The following is a 25,946-nucleotide window of genomic DNA, read 5'->3' as shown; positions in this document are numbered from 1 at the left end:
TTACCTCTGATTCTATTTGGCTGCTCTTCCTCCATGATGATCACATCAGTGTAGGAGACATCAGGGTCAGCTTTACCTGCAACAAAACAACTCTCTCTAAAACACCAGCTGGGTTTCAATTTTTCATTATAATAAAACAGCAACTTGCTACTGAAAACACGCAAAAAGGGTTTTTGTGTCCCTTGTGGTTAGAAGGTTTTGGAAACTAAACCAAACCAGGCCTAACAAAAACTGTAAATATGAGTCGTAATAAGCCATATAATAATCAGCCTATACGGCTGTTTTCTGGTGAGGAGGGTTATTTAATGTAAAGGTGTTGCTGCTGACAAGTCATAACCTCCTCATAGTTTACATCTGGCGGGACTGAAGTCAAGAATTTGGATCCCGGCACCGTTTACCAACCCGTGTGCTTGGTTTATTATCCGTTCATACAGATTTCCATATCAGTATTTTTCGCGTGCCATGTCAACAAATTTTAAGATTTCACGACATGCATACAGTTACTGATTTGGTTTAGGCACACACCCCAGATGGTTTGGGCAAGGGTGTATAATAGGGTAATAATAATAATAATAATAATCTTTATTTGTAGAGCACTTTTCAAAAACAAGTTACAAAGTGCTAACAAGTGCTTAACAAGTGTAAAGACAATAATGCACAAAAGACAATAAGACAAAAACAATACAAGATAAAAGCAAGAAAACATTGAAAAGACTAAAATACACGTTTAAGATAAATATAAAATAAGTAAAATAGAATAAAATAAAAGGGATAAAAGTCAAATAAGATCGGGAAAGGCTCTCCTATAAAAGTATGTTTTAAGAAGGGACTTAAAAGAGTTCACTGACTCAGCTGACCTGATTTCCTCGGGCAGGCTGTTCCAGAGCCTCAGGGCCCTGACAGCAAACGCTCTGTCCCCTTTAGTTTTCAGTCGAGACTCTGGAACAGATAGCAGACCTCTGCCCGAGGATCTCAAGGTACGTGCTGGTGTGTATGGGACTAAAAGTTCAGAAATATAACAAGGCGAGAGGCCATGAAGAGCTTTAAGAAAGCTAAAATAGGAGTAATGTGGTCATATTTCTTTGTTCTGGTTAAAAGCCTGGCAGCTGAGTTCTGGACAGTCTGGAGTCGATCAATAGATTTTTGGGTTAAACAGGTGAAAAGGTTGTTGCAATAATCCAGGCGTGATGAGATGAAGGCGTGTAAAATGGTCTCGGTGTCCTTAAAAGTTAACATAGATTGAATTTGTGCTATATTTCTAAGTTGATAAAAACATGATTGAACAAGCTTTGTGGTGTGCTGCTCGAAATTTAAATTACTATCAAACCAAACACCAAGGTTCTTTGCCACAGGCTTAATGTGATTTACTAGGGAACCAGCAGATGGCAGTATTTGATTTGCCATCTGCTGAGACCCGATGACCAGGATTTCTGTTTTGTCTGAGTTCAGCTGGAGGAAATTATTTGACATCCATTTTTTAACTTCACAAAGGCAGTTGTTAAGTGAACTCAGCATTCCAGGGTCTGTGGATCTGACGGGCAAGTATATTTGTGTGTCATCAGCATAAATATGAAAAGAAATGCCATGTTTATGGATAATATGTCCAAGGGGAAGCAGATACAAGGAAAACAAAATGGGTCCTAAGACCGACCCCTGAGGCACACCATATTTAACTGGAAAGAACGAAGAGACACACAGAACTTCCTATTTGACAGGTAGGATGAAATCCATTCTAGGCAGTACCAGAGATCCCCACCCAGTGCCTCAGTCTGTCTAACATGATGTTGTATCAATGTAGCAACATCATTTAACTTATGTAACTTTTGCAACCTACGTAACTGCACCTAAAACATAAATCAATCTTGTCGTTTTGTTTGATTTTTGTTTCACACGGGAACCAAACACCAGGCTCCTCAGTCCTGTTCTGTACCGGGTCTTCTCCCTGTGACAGTTGGCATAAAATGGCACGTCATTTCTGCACAGTACAGTCAGTACAGAGTACTTGGCATGCAATGACATGCGAAAAGCAAAAAATGTGTTGGAACGCTAAGGCAAATAACTTAAGAAATCGGCATCTTATTCATGGTGAGACTAGGCTGGAAAAAACTGCAAAAATAGATTTATCTGATTTGATCTATTTGTTCTGTAGGGCGTTATTACCAGTATAAATAAGGTTCGTGCGAACCAAACACAAACTTGTGTCGTTAATGTTCTTTACAAACATTATGGTCTATTTAAAATGAATAGTGAGACTTCAAAGACCTTAAAGCTTGTTTTAGCTTTAACATTGCAGTCATAATTATGTAGGCGGAGACACTCCCAGTTCCCACGGTGTCTAGACCAACCTGTTGATAATAATCTTTAAATAGTCCACACTACTAGCCTTTCCTGGAGCTAACTAACTGCATCTTGTGGCCTTCGTCAGCAGACTGAATCTGCTCGCTGTAATGGAGATTTCCAAGTTGGAAATCAGGTAGTGAGTGGATTTTGAGTTAAAAAATATACTTTCACATGTTCAATGTGCGACTTAACACAGACTTAATGCTGAAACTCCACATTTAAGAGTAGAATTCAGTCTTTCCTCTTAAAGCCTACTAAATTTTTCTGGAGCTAACTAATTGCATCTTCTGGCCTTTGTCAGCAGAATGAATGAAAGATTTCAGTTTCAGTTTTATTGTATCCATGTTAAAAGATTAACTTTCACACTTTTCATGCAATGTGACCTTGACAGACTTAACTCCACATTTAACAGTTAGGGCTGGCTCATGTGAGTCCTGAACCATCCCTTAGTTATGCTGCTAAAGATGTTGACTGCTGGGACATTTCCTATGATGCACTGAGCTTCTCTCGCCTCCTCTCCCTCTCCATCTGTATGCATTCATATTCCATTAATAATGTAGCTCCTCCTCCTGCTGCCGCCATGTTCCTGCTCGACACCAACTATTACAATTACTATTATTAGTCCTATTAATATTATCGTTATTAGTATTTGTTTAAGAATTTTCTTAGTTGATGTAACAGGGAAAGGTAAGACAAGCCTAGCTTAGAGACATTGGCTGACCTCACAAGCGTTCACTGACCTTCCAGCTCTAGTTATTTCTCACATGTAACTGTCCTTGTTAGGGAGACTGTTACATGTTAGTTAGATTGATGAGGTAGAGACAGTAGCTCAGGCGTCGCGTCAGGCTAGCAGAAATCAGTTTTTCTCTGGGAATCTGACAAGAATGTTTTCAAGAACTCACTGGCTCCACAGATTACAACTCATGGATAATATTAGATTCCAATATGATGAAGCATTGGACTCTAAACATCAGATAGATTCATTGTTCTAGGTTAAGGCCAGCTAAAGATGACCTAATAGAGAAAGCTACAGGCAACAGGGGGAAGACCGAAATATAAAATGTTGATCAATAAAAATCTTATCCTTCAGATTTGGTGTTGGCATTTGACATGTTCACATGTTGTATGTGTGCCGGGCTCAATAAACCACGCTATGTTAAGTCTTCATCAGTTTTCCGAAACTTCTTCACACCTGAACCTGGCTCATATTTCTTCAACACTATTAATATTGTTATTGATATTTGTATTATTACCAGAACCATTGCTGTTTCACAGCTCTGTGTCTCCGTGCTTGGATGAATACAAATCGGGAAACTGTTGGCACTCCGTAAAGAATATTAAAAAGAGGACACTTTGCTCTATGTGAAAAGTGCAATGAAATAAATGTAATTTTACTGACACAAAAACAGGCTGACCTTTGTGGCTTCTCCAGAGGCAGAGCAGAATCACTGAGATCAACAAGAGGCTCACCACCACCACAGGAAGTAGAATGTGTTCGAGAGAGAATTTAGGCGGCTCAGGATGTCCTGCGTCACAAGAAAAATACCACTGGTTGACCTCAATACAACAAAACAACAAGTCCTGTCTACCAGGCTGCTTTGTAAACTCACAGGGAATTATATCAACATTTATATTACTTTTATATCAATTCTCTCATCTGTTTCGTGGTGATATAGCAAAGCAGCACATTTTCCAAGAACTGTGAAGTCACCCTGTGAAGCGGAGAGTGTGTAGTGAACCAAATTCAGTTGTTGTTAAAACGATCCTATTTGTCAGTCTGCAACACGTCTTTGTCTTTGTTCTGCCTTTGTGAAGGTGTTCATGTAAAAATGACAGTCCTGGTAAAAAAAAATCAATCAATAAATAACAGGCTGCAGTTGTATTTTTTTTTAAACACACACAAAAGCCAAATGGCTCAATCAGTCACCTGCATTTAAAACACTAACATTTCTGTTCAGTTTAACAAAACAGGCTCACAGGAGCAAGTCCACAAAGATATTTCCACATTAAGTTGGTGAAAATTTACAATCCATCTTGACAGTAATGATCTTTTAGAGAACAGAGAGCTAGCAGGTCCGAAATAAAGAAAGTTTTCTATTAATACTTCTTAAAACAACTCACAGAAAAAAATTAAGCTTTGCAGACATTTTTTGACCAATTCATTCTCAACTAGTCACATATGGACGCTTGGTTGAGATCCCTTGGCTTCGCTTTTTAATGCCTTGGGTCCTTTAGCATTGTTTTTGGATGTCAGGGGCTCTGCGGTCAAGTTAGCAACAATAAATATGAATAGTCCGTTTAGACTTTCAAAATAAAACTAGTGGTTAATGTTGTGAAATGTCACAATTTGGTTAGGTTTAGCCACCAAAACTACTACTAAGTCAGTGAGTGGGGAAATAAATCTTTCATGTTATATAACTTTGGCCAAATGTGTTCATGTAGGACCGAGTGTTCACAGTAAGAAGTTGTTTAAAAAGGCCGATCTCACCTCTGACAGTCAGCCAGCTGTCTGGTGATCCAGTTCCAGAGATGTTGCACTTGTAGAGTCCTTCATCAGATTTAGAGACAGAGTGGATGGTCATGTTTCCTGTAGAGCTGCTCCTGATGAGACGCCCATCTTTATAGAAATCAGCTGTGAGGTTGGAGATGTTCTTGTTTCTGCAGCTCAGAGTCACATCGTCTCCCTCCATCACAGGAAGGACAGGACTGTCCAGGATCACAGTGCCACCTCAGGGACAGACAGAAACAAGGAAGGACGTTTTAAGCTCAAGTAGCTTGAAGAAGTCTACACATGATACTTAGTAAGTTTGTTTTGTGCCAGTGTCACCACAAGAAGCTGCTTGTTGGAAAATATAAAAAACGGTCGTTAGAAACTTTTGACTGTACTAGATGACCTAAACCTGCATTTGAGAAATAGCTTGTCAGAAACTATAAGCCTTGGTCAGTATGGTGACCAGCAACATTTCGTGTCGCTCACAGAAGGTCGTATGGAGGAAAATGTTTAAACCCACTGGTCACTGTGATGCTGACGGCTTCACTGCGCTCTCCTGCTGCAGACTCACACCAGTACACTCCAGTGTCTGTAGGGTAAAGGTCAGCTGTGAAGCAGTGTGATTCATTTTTTTTCCCCAGAATTTGAACACTCTTCATTTGTGTCTTTGGATGTGTTCCTCTTAACGCTCCACTCAGAACAGTTTCCCTGCTGCCCACAGCTCAGAGAGACAGACTCGTACTGAAAGAACTGGGATCTGTTGGGAAGGACGCTCAGAGCGGCTGCAAGAAACAGACACATGGTGCCAAAGTGAGACTTTAATCATAAATGCACCTCAAGCAAACAGAAGACTTTGTTGACGTGAACAAACAGGAGCACTTGGCTGATGTGTGGACGCTCAGCAAGCTCGTCACCGTTTTTACGTTTTGTTGTTTCCTTGTTTCACTACGGATGTTATTTTGAACAATAAGTGAGTTGATTGAAGCTGATCAAAGTTTCCCACTTCTCTGCAACCTTCATTTGAAAAGCTACATTCAGTGTTGGAGTCATTTGGAAGCTGAGAAGTGATTTTGTTGAGTTTATTTTACAATAATAACAGCAAATGAGTCGGTCTGTCTACAACGCTGGGCTATAAAGGTGAACGTTGATAGCATCTGCAGCTGCAGGGCGCTACAGTAGATAGTGACTAGAACAAACAATTAAAGTTTCAGATGTCGCCCACAATCAAAAACCAGATATAAAAAAAGAAGCTGCAGCTACTGTGAAACCACAACAAGAGAAACTAACATTTGTAAAGATCAAGCTTGAAGAATATCTCTACAGAGACTCTGAACGACGAATGTCTGGCTGTGAAATTAAATAGATGGTTTCTGTGATGATGTGGTGAGTGAAGTCTGATTACTAATGCAAAAGTCTACCTGTAGTTAATACAATGAAGTAATGTAGTATAAGTTGTCGTTTCTGGTGGTTATTCAGCAAGTAGTGAGAAACAACCAGTTAAATGTATTAGAAGTCTGTTTTACTGTTATATTAATGTATTTATAGTAATTCATTGAAAAATAACTATTGTAACCTTAGTTCAGACATTAATACTTGTGAATTAATGTCCTTTATTCAGTTCATATCATTACTGATCAAACTTTTAATCTTTAATCTGACCATAGAGTAATCACAGGGAACATTCAGAATCACTTTTATAGGCCAGATATCTGTGAACTTACAAGGAGTTTGACTCTGGCCTGACGTTGTTCTCAATGTGCACACACAGAACGAGCATAAACACACACAGACTAGCATGTACAACAGAAAGGTTTTAACTGGAGGGTACTAACATTAAAATCGCTCAGAAACCAGGATGCAGTTAATGTTAAAAACCACATAATATCAGAACTCACCAACGACAGTGCAGAGAGTTGTTAGCGCCATGATTTCGCCTGCTGACTGACTCACTGGCTGGTTGAGGGGCTGTATCACACAGTGTAATGTCAACATTTATATCATATAGAGGCCACAGCTTCCTGCTGGAAACGCGTCTTCTTTAACACCTCAAATGTCAGAAGTTCGTCGCATAACCTGGCAGATTTTTAAAAAGCACTTAAAAACTTCCTGTTGATCTTGTGGCTTTGCACAGGGATGAAACATATCAAGTGAGTCAGACTCTTGAATACTAAATTATAGCTATATAAAGAGCTGATGCGGCGCCACCAATGCTGGAAATACGAGGTTGATGTGAACTTGGTGAACTTTACTTCATTGTATTGCCATTGTATCTGGATAATGTGCCCAATGTGAGTTTATGTTACAGCTACTTTTGTTTCTGCTTAATCCAGGTAATAATCTGTAATCTATAATTGTTATTTATTGATTTAAAATGCATTTAAAAAAACATTTTAAATTGTTGATTTTGTAAATTAGTTTTACACTGTAAGTACTGATTGTTTAATTTTAGGAAATGAGTTTTGGTCACAATTTTGTTAACATTTTGTGACCAGTCTGCCTGCCCGTGTGTCTTCCTTGTCTGTTTTGCAGATGCTGGGTGTGGCTTGTAGGTGGAGCTGGGAGGGTTCAATGCTTGTACCTGCCCATCTGGGTTGGGCTTCCTAGAGGGCATAAAAGGGCTGCCTTTCTAGGAGCCTTTCCGAAACTGCTCGCTACTCCCTCTCCCTACCTACTTCCACTCCGTTTGCACATTGATGCGGAGGGTCCGCCACATTGAGGGGCATCCGAAACCAGTGGGGCGGAGTGGTAGTGGGATGTTAAACCCTCAGATGCAGAGTGAGCAGCGAAGCTGGCTTGTTGAAAATGTGTAACACCCTTTGCTGCACGATGGGGGACCTTTCTTTTACATGCGAGTTCCGCGTGACTTCGCCGGTTAACATGGGGGGATTTTTAATTCCGAAACTACACTAACATTTCATATCACCATTCACAGGTTAACAACGTAGCCCAAATGTTGTATTGTATTTAATTAAAAAAGGCTCTTGTCTGATTAAAACTGTTGTTGTTCTTGAATCGTATTCATCTCATGCGAAAATCTTCAGCCAAAATAAAATAGCCTACATTAAACGACTAGAATAACAGAACATGGCATAACTTGATACACAGGGAGAAACAAAGGCTTTAAAGAAAAATAGTTATATACAATCTTTATACAACTGTTTCAAATTCTTCAGACTATAATGCTTCAATATAATATTTGATTTATATTGAAATGTTGCATTTGTGAATGTAATATTTTTCATATAAGATAAAGAGGTTTAAATATATAGCCTAGGCTTTTCTTTACAATGAATTTCAATCTTTTCATAAAATAATATAATTTTTTTTTCATGATGTCTAAAGTCAGGTTCTTAAAGAAATATTTGAAACAAACACGGAATAAATGACAAATGCTTTAAGTTTTGTTATTGCAAAAAACTTTTCCTCAACATCAGTCCTGAATCTTAATATAACTGTTATTTGATACACAAATTATAGCAGTGAGTAGGCCTAAGTAACATCAGATCCTATTTAATCTGTGGGGAGAGGGTAGTTTGTCCGAAAGTTGGCCGCTGTATTTAAACCCTAAGCGAGTTAGGGAGCTCGATTTGGCTGTGAAGGTGACTCCGACCAGAGTTCACTTTGTGTCGGAGTGGAAGTGGTGAGGGTCTAGTTTCGGAAAGGCCCTAGGAGTCCGTCTCTCTCTGCTGGCCTGCTCCTAGCCTTTGTTCCTTTGTTTAATTTGCTGCACCCATCAACATGCATTACACTTCATTTTCACTCGTCCACACACTTCTGACATGTCTGATATTCATCATATCTACCTTAGTTATATCTCACTTAGTTAAGTTGTTTGTTAGTTTGAGTAAAATAAACCATTTTTGTTTCTGTAATCTGTGTGAGGCCTCTCTTTTTGTTGCCAGCCTTGAGCCAAGCAGTAACAATTTTAAAGAGCCACAAGATTAACATTTGATTATTGATCAAAGGGTCACGTTTTACAATAGAAACTCTACAGACATGCTGGTGAGATTTTAACACAGACAAATATGTGACTCTACAGGGACCATGGGAACAACCTTTTGCTACATACATACATGTCTTTGTCATCTCAGGAATGGCCAAGACGTGTATGCTAAAACATAGACATATCTAGAGGTAGACGCCCTATTAGCCGCTGGGCGCAAGAAATGCGTCCGCCATCTTGAACCGGTCGTACTCCCAGTTGCGCAGCTGAAGAAAGCGAGATGCCAGAGCGCTGTGCAGCATATTCATGCTCAAATCGGCGGACCATTGCAAACAGGGCTCGAGGGATTACTTTTCACAAGTAAGATTTAACGGCAGCTGGCTCACACAGTGTGGGAAATGTGTGCTTGGTGTGGCTAGTTCGACTGAGACAGGCACAGACAGCATTTGTTCAACAACTTCCACAAAAAGGAGCAACAAGATTTCACACTCAACTTTTTTTCGACCCATAGTTTACCAGTGGTCCGCTCTGACCGACAAGGGTCGGCCAGCAGCAATGAAACTGGTTGCTAGATGTCATTAGCCGCAGCTAATGTGGTGCAACGTGGACACATGGGGTCTCCCTGGTCGGCTGATCCAGGGACAGACTGAATGTCAGCTACACGTTAGCTTACCGTTAGCTACCTGTTAGCTCACAGGAGGTTGGAACGGGGGAAGCGGGGAGCCGCTGGGGGATTCCTGCTCATCCGATCCGCAACAGGTCGAGGGCTTCGTCAAGAGAGTGGCACTGATATAGCGGCGTCCCTAACCGCTCGGGCCAACTTGCTAGAAGACATCGCTCTTCTTTTCCGACACGAAATCTTCTGCTCTTTAGACAGCTCAGTGCTGAAGAAAAATGGGAGCTGAAGGTCGAGTCTCACAGTTGTATATATACAAGATGCGGACATAGGAGAGGCCCGTAGACAAATTTTCTCAGTGCCATGCAGGCGCACAGAGGGGTCTACCCAATAGCGATATATTGGCCTATACGAAATAGAACTTGTTATTTGTCCTTTTGTGATTCTACTTCCTTCATTCTGGCCCGCACATAGGCCCAGTCCCAATGTCCCCCCTCACAGAGTCACAGACTTTAAGGCACGTTCCCGGGAAGTCCGTGAGGGCTTAGGGCTGTCCCACTGTCAAATCGTCAAGTGTGCAAGGGCTCTCTTGCGGACATTTTGAGCCCTTTATAGACCCTTATCGTAAGTCTGCATTTCTGCAGAATTTGCCTGAGGGAATTGCCCACAGTTCATAGCAGTATGACGTGAAACACAGGGGTTACCAGGGGAAGCCCGGAAGCGAGAGAAGTATCACGGAAAATCTGCCTTATAAGAGAAGAAGAAAACAGGAAAAAAAACAATAATCAACACCTACGCTGATGTTAATATCGTTGAAAGTTTTCTTAACTTAAGATAGTGCATAGAACACATGAAGTCAGAGGAAAGCAACCACCTTATTACACACTTAATTTATTCAAGTATTTATTTTAGTTTTTGCTTAATGATGCTGTTTGACCAACAATAGTGTATTGATTAATTACAAATATATATTGACATTTAAGCTACCTCTCCTCCACTCTGTAGGGCGAGAGCCTGCAGGACTTAAAAATAAGGCAAAAACATAAAATAAAAAGTGTGCAACGTGTTTCAGCATCGTCAAGGTAACGTGATAAAGTGGAAAAGGGCTGTCCCGTTCCCGTTCACAGCATTTTGAGCCCTTGCAGCCTCTTAAACTCAATCACTTTCCAAGTGACGTCAGTAAAGTGTGTGAGGATTCAGGGCTTAGGGTTTATGGGGGACATTGGGATTGGGCCATAGACTGTATATAAAAAGGGACCGCATTAGTTCCCTCATCCCACAAGGATGGAGGCTCAGTGAACGGAAATGAAACAATATTACATTAGTTATAAAAGGAGATCACATATAATAACCTACATGTGTGAGAGTTCAGAGATACGGTAGTTTGGGGGAACTGTTTCCCCTCCATCAGAGTCAGAAACTAATAAATGGCTTAGGACAGACCCTTTTTAAAACTATTTAGTCATAAGTTATGTTTACACAGCAATATTAGGCTATTTTGACTCAAATGTTGATTGTCGATGGGAAAAGATAATATAACCCTGATCTCATAGACATCCAGGAATTGAGCAATATTTTCCAAGTAAATTAAAGATGGGGAGGGGGGGCATTTCCCAAGCTTTGTATGAGGAGAGGCCTGCAGTCTCAGACTTTGAAAACCCCTGCCATAGACTGTGTATAAAAAGGTTAGTCGACAAAAAATAGTCAGTCCGCCCCTGTTAACAGCTTCTAAAATGTGATGATTTGCAGCTCATCTCTGTATTACATTGTTGTTGATTAAATATCTTTGGGTTTTAGGTTGTTGGTCAGAAAAACAAACAGGATGGTTAAAATGACAGGCTGATTGATTTAACAGTATCACCCTGATGTGTCATAATGACACAGCAGCTATTTCTCCTTATTGCAGCATGAGTACTAGGACATGTCTGGTCTTGTCTAGTAAAGACATATTTGTTGGCTCTCTCCCTCCCCCGAGTTATATAATGGTGATTTAGAAAACACTGCATTCAATCAGGAAAAAGTTGTACCTGTCTGGGAAATTTCACTGGAATGTCCCCTCAAGTCAACAACAACAACAACTTGGAAAATCAGCGAAAATTTTGGTAGATGAGTCATGTTACAGAGCGGACGAAAGTAAATGCTTTTAATTATTTTATCCATTGCATATCAGCTTTTAGCTCACATGGTATCAGGTTGCAACCATTAGTTTCTGTCTATGAGTGACGGAGATTAGTTATTTATTAACATTACTCTGATAACCAGTTATGTAGAGCAATAAAAAAGTTTAGTTTTAGGGGAAGAAGCCCACTGCTGCAGCAACAAATCTGGGACAAAATCATTAAGCTTCAAACTGTTTCAACATACCTGGATAGCAACATCACATACATAACAACCCATCATTCTGACGTTGTATAAAAACATCCATGTTGTTTCCACATTACATGTTAAAGCTCATGAACACACTGATGTCCCAGCGGAAGACGTTCATCAATCACAACAAGTTAACACTACAAATGAAAGTTTACTATGATTTTATTTGTGAAAAATATATCGTGTCATCATGACTCATGTTTTGTTCATTAACTTGCTGAGTCACACTACACAATAGGCTAGTTGGTCACTTTAAAGTGACCATGTGACAGAAAAGAACAAAGGCGTGACAAACAAAAGCACTGAAGTTAAAGTTCAGTTCATTTGTTTTGGTTTGTTAACAATTTTTGTCTGAGATTCAAGTTCCCCACCCTCTTAGACTAACTAGGCCTGTATGAATTTAAGATTTGACTGGAGGGTTTGCTCTCAACTAATATGTAAGTTTTAATGGCAGTTTTATTGCACCATTATGTAGCCTATCACTTCATACTGTTCTGAGACACAACGTGTTGCGTCAGTGCATGCGTGGTTACATCAACCTTATAAAGCTGTGAAGTGAAAGGTATTCATTCAGTCGTCCAGCTCCAGTCAAGCTCATTACAGGCGATAGTGTCATAAGTAAAAACTGACTGTAAAAACTTTGTGTCTCCACTAAAAATTAAAAAAATGTGGTGGCTCTCCAAAGCCCCTCTCAAGTTTACAAAAGACGCAAATAGTTCAGTTTGCCCAGCACTAGGATTCACCTCTAAATGGGCTAATCAAGCGAGTGACTGCTGATGCTGAAGCATCATCGTGCCTTGTGACATGTGTGTCATTTCTTTCCCCAAGAAAGGGAAATCAAGGGTAACAAGTAAAGTAATAGAAGAAACGAAAGGGAAAGAAAACAACTGCCAACTAATTTCTTACAAAAGAAATGTGAGCATATCACTACTAACACACAGAATGGTTTAAGTTAATATCAGTTTAGATTCAAGGCAGTCAGAGAAATCTAGCTTGATGCATATTTGTATTGTATGCTGGAAAATAAATTATTATCAGCATCATAAATTAATCAACATCATTGCTAAAATGTCATTTGACATGACAGAAAGTAGCTTTCTTCTCTCCCCTACAATTATCTTGCACTTGTTGTTAACTCTTACTTCTTTCCCTACGTATTTACCCCATTGATGCCATCCATGCTATTAGCTCTTACTGGTATTTATCGTCCGTTGTAGTTCTCGTATTTGATGCTTTGTTGATGATTGTATGTTGTTCCTCAAATGTAAGTCGCTTTGGATAAAAGTGTCTGCCAAATGAGTAAATGTAAATGTAAATAACTCACTTAGGTGTAGACCATAGACTGTATAAAAGAAATGGACGTAGTCATCGTGACGTCATCCGTTGGTTTGTGGACCGCCGTTTTGAAGGCTCGAGTTTGGCCGATAGGGCGCCGCCATGTCGTGTTTTTGTAGGAAGTGCTTGGAAGTGACGCTACAGCGGAGCTAACGGCTGTGTGTGGAGCTACCTAGCTTGCTTAGCTAGGTGCAACTGTAACTCACGTTAACTGTCATTTTAATAGGGCTGATAATTTTGTCTAGCGAACAACAGTCTTAAAATTAAATGTACTCACCAGAGAAAGTGAACAGACAACTCCTAATAAGCTTTTTCAATGGTACTGGTTAAATTTACACAGTGCTGAGAGTACGAGTCGGCTCTAGCCTGATTGACAGGTCGCCATGGTAATGACTTGTCAATCATAGATAATCCCGCCCAGAAACATATTCTGCTTTGTAGTCTATTTTAAAATTAATGGGACCATAATTTACTAAATGAGCATCATTTTGTATTGAAGAAGACTTGAAACTAGCGACTGAGACCATAAACTCATCAGGAAAGTATTGAAGTCTTTTTGCAACCAGAAGAGACGACCCCTGCTGGATTTTCACTAGAATGCAGGTTTCAGGGACTTCCGCATCGGCTTCCTATTGTAGACCGGAAGCTTCCCGCTTGGTGTAGACACACAGCCCTGTCATGGTTAAGGTAAGAGTAAGCCAAAGGGTGAGTAGCTAGCTAAGCTACTAGCATAGTGTGGCTATAACATTAGTTACACTACTCAAAACATCATGGTTTGGGTTACAATAAGGCGGAGTCGACGTTATGGGAACAGACTTATGATAATTTACAAAACAATATAATTTTAATTTAATTTACATTTCAATGAGCAATAAAATATACATTTACAAACAGTTAATTAGTTGAAAATATATTAAAGCTAACGTAAAATTCGGTGTGGCTCTGTGAGGAAACCCCCCTACTTTCCCCCTCCCAACGAACTTGCACTTTGGTACGGGCATGAAATGAGTTTCAGTTAGCAGGAGATTCCTGGCGGCAGTGCACATCACACCAAAGCAAGCAGCTCAAAACACTCCAAAGTGGACATTAGAAAATAGTTCCATACCCCAGCGACTTCATCCACACCTATAAACCCTAACTATGAATCTCAAGTGACTGAAGCCTATATAGCTACATTCACACGTGGATAAACGAGTCTGCTGGCCCCTTACAGCAAGATGAGGACAGCCCGAATTCTGCCTGCTTGCCGAGACCTCCAAAAACTGCTTTCAAAGGCTATAGTAGTGTTGTTTGTGGGGTACATCAATGGTCATAAATGATTGTAAGTAGGCTATATGTTTTATGACCGTAGCTTATTAATGCTAGTTCAGTTATTACCATTTTGCCTGTCCGTTGTCCTGAAATGTCCCTCCCGCCGTGGAGAAACATCTGTTTTATTCCTTTTTGACAACGGAGATTGTAGAATCATCTTTGTGTATGTTGTGAGTGTGTTTGATATTGTTTTGATAATGGTACATGGTGCTTTTTTAGTAGTAGCCTAGTGTAAACGCTTATGGTAGAGCAAACTAGAATCAAGATGTGTCTCTCTGTCAGTGAGATGGCAGTTAAACTACATGACTGCTGTTAACTTTGTTTATAATAGCCTATAAAGGTGCTCAGAGGCAGTTTAGGAGGAGTTGGTTTGCATCACTTCAGGCTAATCACTTACAAATAAGACAGTAGCAATATTAACTAGGCCTATGGGATACCTCAAGTAATTCCCCATCACTAGTGCCCACTCATTGAAAATAAATGCCCCCCTGCTGAGCTCAGTCTGACGCCGGCTATCAGCGTAAAATTTCACACCATATTTGCACAGTATAAGTCAGTAAAGACTAAGTGGCGTGAAATATAACTATAAGTTATATAATATAATAATAATAATATAATATCACTCCTGCATGTTCCACATTATTATTACTTGTTTAAATGTGGTATGAACAGTTCATCAGTTACTATCACCACTACAGATTCATGTTTACAGCTGTTAGTTAAATGATTTATAAACATTTTTTTAAAGGATGTGTGAGAGACATGAACCAAGAGAGGAAGTGGGCCCACAGAGACTGTTTATGTATGGGGCCCAGAATTTTGTGCAACGCCTCTGCACCTATTTCACCTTATTGCAGCATGAGAGCTGTGACACATGAAAACAAAGGCACTTCACTTTTGGTTTTATTTTATACAGTGTAAGGAATTGTCTGGCCTTGTCAGTAATTACAAGGGTTTACTAGGGGCCTCCCAAGAGTTGTGTCATAGTGCTTTGAATTTCGCAGTAATACCTCATCCATGTGGTGTGGTGTCAGAATAATGTGAAAAATGTGTTCCTGTCTGGAAAAATTAACTTGAATTTGCCCGCTCAAGTCTCAGGAAGTTGGCGAAAACTTTGGTAGGCTACACAAAGTAAAGTCTTTTTTATTAATTCAGTTGTTGCATAAAAGTTTAGATTAATAGTTTTTTATTATTATTTATTAGCATTAACTCTGATAACAAGTGTGGTGGGAATTGCGTGTTTAAATAAACAGCTCAGGCAAACACTTGTCTTTCTGTGAGTTTTATTCAAGTCTTCTGCAGAAGGACTCACAGCAAAACACAAACGCCGTGTACATGTATGCTCGAATGAGTGAGGAGAGCTCCGTGAGCCTGTTATTTATCCAGCTTTAGGGTCAATTTTATCATCCCACAGAGACACATTGTCCCTGAAGTCTGGATACCACAGAGAACAGAGATATTTTGACTGTTATGTTTACACAGATTCAGTGCCACATCACAGATGAGTCTCCCTGAGTCCAGGGTTACATGCAATATGTTTGGAATTCCCATTACACAAGTCAGGTAAAGCAATATTTTAGTGGTTTTAAGGAATGTAGTCTACTGGTGCAGCACCAAATGTGGAACAAAATCACTAATCTTCAAACTGGTCAGCACACTTGGATAACAGCATCACATAGGCTACCGTACATAACAACCCATCAATCAGACACACAAAGCTCATGATCGCACCAAAGTCGGGAAGAACAGCTTCTCACAGAGGGGCACATGAATCACTACAAATTAAAGAAATACTAGTTTACTGTGCATGTTTATGAAAAATGAAAAATGTTTTGTTCATCAACTTCCTGAGTCCCGCCACACAATAGGCGGGTATTGTGACTTTAAAGTGATCAAGTGAGAGAGAAGAACACGGGTGTGATGAGAGTAGAGCTTTAGAGTAAAACATAAGTTACATAAATGTATGTTTTGGTTTAAACAATGTCAACTGATAATTGAGTTTACCACTGTGATGGCAATTCATATATTTTTTTAAAAATCTGTGAGGCAAGCTCTCTCTGTAGCCCAGATATAGCCTGTGCTCGAATGAGTGAGGAGAGCTGAGAGCCTGTGATTTATCCATGGTCACGGTTATGATCTCTTAGAGACACAGACAACAGAGATGCTTTGACTATTACATTCAGCGTCACGGCATGAATCATTAAAAATGATCAATATATTTGCTATCACACCACCCTCTGAAACTTTTTTGACTTTTGAGTTTGCTCTCAAGTAACGTGAAAAAACAGAAAATAATTTAAATGATTTATTATTTGGAGTGTCCAATGAAAGAAAATAATATAACAGAAGAGGCAGACTAAAGCGTTACATAAAAGACACTGAAAGGATATTATAAAACATACATTCTTGGAGTAAGTTATGCCTGAGTCATAAACTGGTGATTCATCATCACGTGCTGATGAATCACCAGTTTAATGAGTTTGAGCTAATTATGAATCTTATCAAAGCACAACACGTCACTGTGGTTTGAAAGCAGTACGTCATCACGTGACGTCAACGCGTAGTCCCTTGCTGTGTAGAGTGAGAGTGACAGCGCAGCAGCAGTCGAGCTCACTTCAGGAGGTGGGTTTGTTTGTTTGTTTGTTTGTTTGTCTCACTCTCAGCTGTTTTTATGGCTCACTTCGGGAGCTCCGTGCCTGGTTTTACCTTTTTTCCACTCTGGACTCTCGCTGTATGTTTGAGTACGGCTGTCTGGACGAAGCCTGTTGAAGGTGAGTTCATATGTTTCGCTAACGTTACGAGAGTTAACGGCACCTTTAGTTCATTCATTCATTCATTCATTCAGTCAAATGTCGAGCGATATTCAGTTAATAAAAAGAAGTTAAATAGCGACTGTATCCATTAGTGTAGCCAACATGAACTGAAATGTGAGTTGAAAATAATTGTTATATTAAGTAACTTTAAAACTAACGTTATAATGTTGTTCATTTATTTATCTAATATTGATCATTTATTATTAATTAAGTTGATTGGCTGCTGATTGCTGTTTAAGCCGCTGAACCACACGTAACATAACAAACAGTTGCTGCTGTTAAGTTACTCGTGACTAAAAATCAAGACAGTTTTGATTGATTTTAGAGCAACACAGAAAAATCACTGACCTGTAGGCTAAAAGAAAACAAACAAACACCTGCGTTTCACTCACATGACCAGATTTGTTACTCATAATTTTGAATTTGGTTTCAAGTTGGTGGGAAAGAGGAACTTTATGATTCAGTAAGTGAGTCACCTGTAAACATTCAGGTGCTTTTCCTGCCACATGAATCATTTCATGGGACTGATACAAATATAAAGGACTCAGTGTTTTAAAATGAGTGTTAAATCATTCATCAGTTTATCACAATTTTAAACTAACTGGTTAAGAATGAGTGGTCAGTCAGCTGCTCACGTGCCACAGTTTGAATAGTGTGATCAAACAAAAGGACATCTTGTGGTTGTTTTTCAAAACTTTTGGGAGACATCCAACATCCTGATAAGCAGGACGGTTTAAACTGAAATCAGGAAACATAAAGCCTGTTCTCATGTCAGGACTCAACTTTGGTTCCAGTGTGAGATTTATTATTTGACTTAAAATATAATTAAATGAGAATACTGTCACAAATCCACCACTTCACATCAACAACAGCGCAGACGCAGAAAACGTTTGTCACGCTGTTTGTGTCATGTTGTTTATTCAGCTCGAGACCCCTTGTTCTTCTATGTCAGATATTTTATCTCAATTTTCCATGAAAAGATTTGTGCTTTGTTAACTGGCAAAGTCATGACTACAAAACTCATGATCTCTTTCTCAATTGTTATTTATTTGACAATAAACAGACAATATTTCTGGTTTATAAAACAAGCTTTTAGAGAGTTTGAAATACTTTTGCCTTTAGGAAACTGTAGTTTACATTTTCACCATTTTCTAGACTGATTAATCCAGAAAATAACAGATTAATCACTGATGGAAATAACTGTTAGTTGTAGCTCTAGTTTTAAATCCTATCACTACATTAAAATCTTCCTTATTAGCACCGCTTATAATATAGGATAAGATAAAATATACCTTTTACTGATTCTCCGTAGGGGAAATTCGTGTTGGCATAAAAGTGGAATCAGGTAGCGTGTAGATGTATAAGTAATACTGTATACATAACCACAATAATAATCATGTACAATCTTATACAATCAATAAAGAGTCAAAAATCGTGTCTGTCCAAGGTTTAAATTTGCCTCATTTTTCCAGGTCAGCCTCGTGTGATCGGGTCACTTCAGCCAATCATCGCTGCTCCGGGTGATGATGTCATCCTGCCGTGCCACCTGGATCCTGCTTACAATGTGGAGGATCTGACGGTGGAGTGGTCGAAGCCAGATCTCAAGCCCGACCCCTCTGATCGTCTGAGCCGGGTCGACTACGTGCACGTTTACAGGGACGGACGTGAAAACCTGGACATGAAGCTCCAGTCGTACTTCGGCAGGACGATGCTGTTCACAGACAAACTGAAACGTGGAAACATTTCTCTGAAGATCACCAACGTAACACAGGCTGATGGAGGGAGATACAAATGTTTCATCCCCAAGTTAAACAGCCAAGTGAAGGAGTCGATTATTCTACTTATTGTTGGTGAGTTTGTTTAGATGCTGATGGTCCAGATTGCAACACAAGGCAGAACTTTACTGTCAAAATGTAGTGAACATAGACGATTTCTGCACACAGGTCAAAAACAGACATCTGTAGAAGTTAAAGGATCATTTTGTCAACAGCTTATGTGACCATTCTCCTATAATGGTTGTTTCTTTTTAATGTGTTGTAAATCTTTAATTTCAGATCCAAACTTTGTTAAATCCTCGACGACAGAGACGCCGCTGCTTCCCACAAATGTCCAAACTCCTGATCCAAATGAGGAGACTCATGTTAAAGGTGAGGAGACGGTTCAACTCTGTGAGGAGAGAAAGAATTAACATTATTAGTCCTGAATCACACTCAGATTTGTGTATCTGTTGTATTTCAGTTACTGTAACTTCTGCCTCTGTCTTTTTTCACATCAGGTGGTCGATCCTATCAGGGCGTTTGGATCCCAGCTGTGTGTGTCTTACTGGTCCTGGGAGTCTGTGGTGGCGTCGCTGGATATGTGATTAAACACAAGCCTCAAAAACTAAATGTGAGTCAGAAGGAAACTGATCACGTTGTGTAAATCTGACCAGACTTTTCTTGGAGACAGTTGACTGATTATTAAACTTGTCCCTCCAGCCGCCAAAGTATGACGTCACCCCAGAAAGGCCACTTCCAGTCTAGGTGCCTTGCTCAAGAGCTCGTTGGTATTTGATGTTAACGGAGACGAGAGCGTTCTACACGTCCCTCTCTTTGATCTTCCTCATCACTTTAGGGATTCAGACCAGCATCACCTCCAGCCACAAGTGGACCCACTGGATCAGCAGGAGGGAGCTCTTCATGATGGACACAGATTACCATCAGAATGAAGGTGAGTCTGGTTTGATCATGAACTTTGACCCCTGCTGAGAAACAGCAGAAGAGGCTCCTCAGACACACAAATAATGTATTTATTTTTGTGCAAAATCTGTTACGAGTGCAATAAATGGATCTTTTTTAAGAGCCTCTTCTACTTTCTCGGTCAGCTTTTCTTAAGAGAAGAAGGTGAAGCTGGTCTGCTTTTTGAGTCTTTTGTATCCAATGTGGCTTCTAGTTAGTTGCTCATAAAGAAATACTTTATATCCATAACTTTGCACTGGACGTGCAGTCAAATAAACTCTGGAGCTTTAATCTGTTAACCTGCAGATGTTTGAGAAGTTTATGTTGTACGTGGGTTTATCAGCAGTGAAATGTGGTTATGTTGAATTAAGGCTCTGGTGCAGAAACAACTCATGGCCTCTGCTCTGTGTGTTCTTCATCCTCAGCTCACCTCAAACTCTGGGACGTGGCTGCATCAGACGTCCTGGGAAAAAGTTTTCTTTAAATTTGTGGATGTTCTTGCTGAACACGTTTGGGTCAGACTGTGGAAAGTACTGCCTGCAGAAGAACTGTGCCAGAACTGTCCTCTTCTCTCAACCACAGACTCTATAAAAGAAGTGGATGTAGTCACCGTGACGTCACTGTTGGTTTGAAGCCTCGAGTTTGACATTTTGCCTAGTGAAGAACAGGCTTAAAATAAAATGTACTTACCGGGGGGAAAAAAAGACGACTCCTGATTAGGTTTTTTTTTCATCAGCGCTGGTTAAATTTACACAGAGCAGTGGACACGAATCGCCTCTAGCTTGATTGACAGGTCACCATTATAGCGACTTGTTAATCACGAGGTAGTCCCTCCTAAAGCATCCCCATGCTTTATATTTCCCTTTAAATGGGACCATAATTTACTAAATGAACATCATACTGTTTTGAAGAAGACTTGAAACTAGCGACAAAGACCATTAACTCACTAGGAAAATTTTTACTGAATAAATCAGTTGAGAGGTAGCCTCATTTTCTCATTGACGTCTATACAATCGGACTTTTTTGCAACTAGTGCAGTCGCCCCCTGCTGCACGTTATAAAGAATGCAGCTTTAAGGCACCTTCACATTGGCTTCACTTTTCAGAACTGGAAGTTGCTACTTCTTCTCAACAAGTCATTGGTGACAGGATCGATTTGAGACTTAGTTTTTTAAGAGAGAGACTTAATATTTATTTTTTTAGAGTTTGCTCAAATTTGAAACCTCGTCAGTCATCTTCAGCTCTTTCAGTGGCAGCCAGAGATGACAGCTATTTCACCTCAAAGCAACACATGATGGACAAAAAAGATGACAGAAGGGGTGGTGATGGTGCAGTGGATAAGACGCATGCCTGTTTTTGTGGGAGACTCAGGTTCAATTCCCACTGACACATCCACCAGTGTGTCCCTGAGCAAGACAACTAACTCCTAGTTGCTCCAGAGGAGTGCGACCTCTGACATGTACGTAGTAATTGTAAGTCACTTTGAATAAAAGTGCCAAGCCTTTCTTCATCGTCGGGCTCTCCTGCCCCGAAGGAGGATAACTGTGAGAACCCTGTTTTGTTTGAGACTGATCTATACGATTCACAAATGAACTTATTTTCCAAATGTTACTTAACTGTAGGCCTACTTAATAGACTGCATATCAGTAGGTGGCGTAAACCACGAACATGGTGATCAGGAGCCGGCTCCTGATTATAAAATGAGCCTTGTTGTAACGTCAGTGTTTTACTCTTCTCTAAATTGAAAACATTTAAAAACAAACTAGTTATTCTGTAGAGATCAGTCATGAGTGTAAATATTTATTACAACATACCTCCTACTATGAAACCTTTTTATGGTTATTTATTTTCAAAATGACCCTTCTGTTTTATTTTATTTATTTTTTCACAATGACTAAATATGAGCCCACAAATCTTCCCCAGTGACAGTGTGATTGGGTATATTTGTGAAACCTTAAAATACAGAATTCAACCTGCAGCTGTCTGACACTTTCAGAGCTAAATTTACTTTACATGGAAATAAACTGTTTTTGAAGTTTAATCTTAAGCTTTCCACTCCCTGAACATCAAATGTGAACGGGCCTTTAGGCAGGGCACCTGGCGCCCACGGAAGTTATGCTTTATATAGTTTCATTGTTTTTTACTTTGAAACATTGAAATACATGTTGCTCTTGTTTTCTGACTTCTTGCACTTTTTATTAGTTTTACCTCTTGTGTTTTGCTTTTAAGCTGTGAGTCTCAACATGTTTGTTCATTCTGTTTTAGAGGCATTATGATTTTGTATATTACATAATTTAATTTGTACAACATTTGTACCTATTTATTCTGTAGCAACTAAATAAATCACTTTTGCAAATGACTACAGTATGTTGATTTAAATCTATCTGCTGTCTCCGCATGAAGGAGAAGATGTCGACCCCTACAGCTCCTTTCACTCAGACCTCTTGTTGAAATCAACAGATCATTGTAGATCATTTAAATTATACATTCAGTCCACCATGTTGAGCAACAGTCATCGAGGCTGCTGCTTCCCTGTTTCGTGTCAGCAATGTTTAGCTACAATTCTCCTTCATTATGCTCTTAGTATATAGCTACCTTCTACTGTTTATTTTACAGTAAATAAGTTAGTCTGGCTCTACAGTGGTGGAGCCACTGAACACTTGCTAAGTGTCTCCCAGAGCTCAGCAGAATCTGAAGGGGACCGAATGCCCCTAAATTTTGGATTAGTTTACCTCATACTGTAATTCATGAATTATGTTCCCTGGCTTTCTTTAAACTGATGTTTTGCATTTTTGATTCTGTAGGAGCCACCTGTAAGTCTCCCATGTGTTTTATGTTTATGGCCTCATTCATATTATTCACTGCACTCGGATTGTAGGTAGTGGGCGTGTCCACCAGGGTTATGGGCGGAAGTGATAGGGTGATGTCAGGTAAAATGGGCCATTTAAGGTTTGGGGGTCCCAGCCCCTCTGGAATTTAGAGCCAATGACTGCAAATGATTTAGAGCAAAGGATTTCAAACTGTTGTCATAACTGTGCTTGACAAGAAACAGGTGATTTGATTGTTTTATGGTTGCTATGGTGGGTTAGGGTTAGGGTTCAAATAAATTCAAATAAAGACTACACCAGAAAGCTGCATGGTAAGTAGCCTGACATACCAAATCTAATTAAACTATTATAAGGATGATAAATCTATAAAAAAACAACAAACATGCACATAAAAAAACTATGCATAATATCTGTCTTTATGGCATCAATCAGAAATAATGTTGTTAGTTTGGTATATGAACATATTTTTTTTAAAAGTGATGTTTTTCTTGGCGGCCCAATTAACCTTAACCCACTGAGCTAAAATGGGCCATCATCTGTGTCACTGTTCCAAATGTTAAATGTTATGTGGCTGTATAAGCAATTGTGCATTAAAATTATAATTGATGATAAATTACTATTTCACCTTTGCAGTTTTATTAATCATAAAAACACATGGAAAAGGCATACTGTTGACCGCACTCACACAGAAAGTTTTATGACTTGGTAACTGCAGTGCCAGTTGTATTTTTTATGTGTTGAAGTGTAATAAATGCTTGAACTTGGATCGTTGAGTGGAACCTAGTTTTTGCGCGTCACGGTGTTTTCAGTCTCTCATTGTTTAGTCCCTCGCGGCTGCAAATTTTGTTTTGCGTTGTCTACAGCCGCTATAGATTTTATTTTGTAACCTCCAGACCTTATAGCTTAAAGCAGCTGAGGGCTACACAGAGGGTTGACGCAGCTTACCGTGGGCGTTTTGTTTGGTTAGAAAGAATGTAACAGGAGTTCAGCTTCTTCTCTGTCATGAGTGAAAGGCCTATGATTCATTGTTGCACATACAGTCTTCAACATCTATAACGATACAATATTACATCTCCATCGACAGTTTCATAATATACCCTACTTCACACAAATAGCCACAGCTGCCGCATCGTTCGCGGTCAAAAACTAGACTAGTTGGGTTTTCGCCTCTGGCAACACCTGCGTCTGTTTGCACCTGCTCTCAATTCAATTCAATTCAATTTTATTTATATAGCGCCAAATCACAACAACAGTTATCTCACAGCGCTTTTCATAAAAGAGCAGGTCTAGACCGTACTCTGTGATGTTATTTACAGAAGCCCAACAGTTCCCACCAAGAGCAGCACTAGGTGACAGAGGCAAGGAAAAACTTCCTTTTAAGAGGCAGAAACCTCGAGCAGAACCATGGCTCAGGGTGGGCGGAGGGAGAGAGAGAGAGAGAGAGAGAGAGAGAGAGAGAGAGAGAGAGGGCAAGAGAGGAACAGAGAGAAAAAGAGGGATGGAAGGAGAGAGAGGGGAGGGAGGCAGCCTACACAATATACACACAGAGGTACAGACAGTGAAGGTGATGTTGCTATAGACTGAATGAAAAATGGTACAGATATTTATAATAGTGTTAATGGTAACCATCGTAATGTTAATGATTATAATAACAATAATAACAATAAAACTAGCAACAATAGTCGTTGCAGCAGAGGGTGTCGAGCAGGAACACGGGGGCAGCAGGTGACCCGCAGCCACAGATCCAGACTCCACAGCTCCAGAGCCAGAAAACCTGCAGGAAGTGATAGGAGGAGAGAGGAGAGGGACGAGAAAGCACAAGACTACCAGAAAGGGGAGAAGTTGTGTTAGTAACATGCAATAATGGGATGAGGTTGCATACAGAGGGAGAGAAAGTAGAGGAGAGAGGAGCTCAGTGCATCATGGGAAATCCCGCGGCAGTCTAGGCCTATAGCAGCATAACTAAGGGATGGTTCAGGACTCACCTGAGCCAGCCCTAACTATAAGCTTTATCAAAGAGGAAAGTCTTAAGCCTACTCTTAAATGTGGAGATGGTGTCTGCCTCCTGAACCCAAACTGGAACCTGGTTCCACAGGAGAGGAGCTTGATAGCTGAACGCTCTGGCTCCTAGTCTACTTTTGGAGACTCTAGGAACCACAAGTAACCCTGCATTCTGGGAGCGCAGTGCTCTGGTGGGGTAGTAAGGTACTATGAGCTCTTTAAGATAAGATGGTGCCTGACCATTAAGAGCTTTGTAGGTAAGAAGAATGATTTTAAATTCTATTCTGGATTTTACTGGAAGCCAATGCAGAGAAGCTAAAACAGGAGAAATGTGATCTCTTTTCCTGGTTCCTGTCAGAACACGTGCTGCAGCTTCTGGATCAGCTGAAGAGTCTTAATGGACTTTTTCGAGTAGCCTGATAATAAGGAATTGCAGTAATCCAGTCTAGAAGTAACAAATGCATGGACTAGTTTTTCTGCATCATTTTTAGACAGGATGTTCCTGATTTTCGCAATATTACGTAGGTGAAAAAAGAAAAGAAATTTGCTTAATGTGAGACTTAAACGACATGTCCTGATCAAAGATAACTCCAAGATTCCTCACAGTGGTGCTGGAGGCCAAGGCGATGCCATCAAGGGAGGCCTCTCACTCATGCATGAGTGAGAGGCCTATGATTCATTGTTGCACATACAGTCTTCAACATCTATAACGGTACAATATTACATCTCCATCGACAGTTTCATAATATACCCTACTTCACACAAATAGCCACAGCTGCCGCATCGTTCGCGGTCAAAAACTAGACTAGTTGGGTTGTCGCCTCTGGCAACACCTGCGTCTGTTTGCACCTGCTCTCCCAAGTAGAAGAGCCCCAGTTAGCTATGTCAGCACTCTACTTCCACCTACTGGCCAAACCTGGACATAAAACATAGAAATGGCTCCTACACTCAGTTTCGCAAACTCTATGAAACACTTTAAAAACTTTTTTCTTGAACAAATATTTAGTTATATGGAGAATATATTTTCTGTTCTGAGCATGTTTCTCAGAAATGTGCAGTGTTGGGCAGTATAGTTCAACTACATTTCTCAGTAGCTTGGTGGTATCTCCACTTTTTTCTGAATAAAATAGCTTTCCAGTAGCGAAGCTCTTTCATTGATCAAGTAGAGCAGCGCACGCCACG

The 25,946-nt window shown here is 39.9% G+C and overlaps 2 protein-coding genes across 2 annotated transcripts in view; one reads left to right on the top strand and one right to left on the bottom strand.

The window, feature by feature from the left end:
- LOC119913023 overlaps positions 1-25,946 on the bottom strand; it is a 66,408-nt gene that overhangs the window by 2,190 nt on the left and 38,272 nt on the right. The window lies entirely within an intron of this gene.
- Positions 17,030-20,402, top strand: LOC119913031 (myelin-oligodendrocyte glycoprotein-like). Its single transcript, XM_038732348.1, has 6 exons — positions 17,030-17,177; positions 18,692-19,069; positions 19,274-19,366; positions 19,495-19,607; positions 19,697-19,928; positions 20,362-20,402. The coding sequence occupies exons 1-5, from the start codon at positions 17,078-17,080 to the stop codon at positions 19,739-19,741; spliced, it is 729 nt and encodes a 242-aa protein (XP_038588276.1). The 5' UTR covers positions 17,030-17,077; the 3' UTR covers positions 19,742-19,928; positions 20,362-20,402.

This window comes from Micropterus salmoides, unplaced genomic scaffold, assembly GCF_014851395.1.
Source record: "Micropterus salmoides isolate LMB-PRFRI ecotype aquatic unplaced genomic scaffold, ASM1485139v1 Ms_hic_scaffold_2, whole genome shotgun sequence".
Classification (NCBI taxonomy): Eukaryota; Metazoa; Chordata; class Actinopteri; order Centrarchiformes; family Centrarchidae; genus Micropterus; species Micropterus salmoides.
This window is presented reverse-complemented; position numbering and strand designations above follow the sequence as displayed.

What these genes read in the sequence shown, in the direction of transcription:
- LOC119913031 (XM_038732348.1), top strand. Translation starts at nt 17,078, where the DNA reads ATGGCTCACTTCGGGAGCTCCGTGCCTGGTTTTACCTTTTTTCCACTC. An exon ending in GATTATTCTACTTATTGTTG is followed by an intron (nt 19,070 to 19,273) that starts GTGAGTTTGTTT and finishes CTTTAATTTCAG; the next exon opens with ATCCAAACTTTGTTAAATCC. An exon ending in ACAAGCCTCAAAAACTAAAT is followed by an intron (nt 19,608 to 19,696) that starts GTGAGTCAGAAG and finishes TTGTCCCTCCAG; the next exon opens with CCGCCAAAGTATGACGTCAC.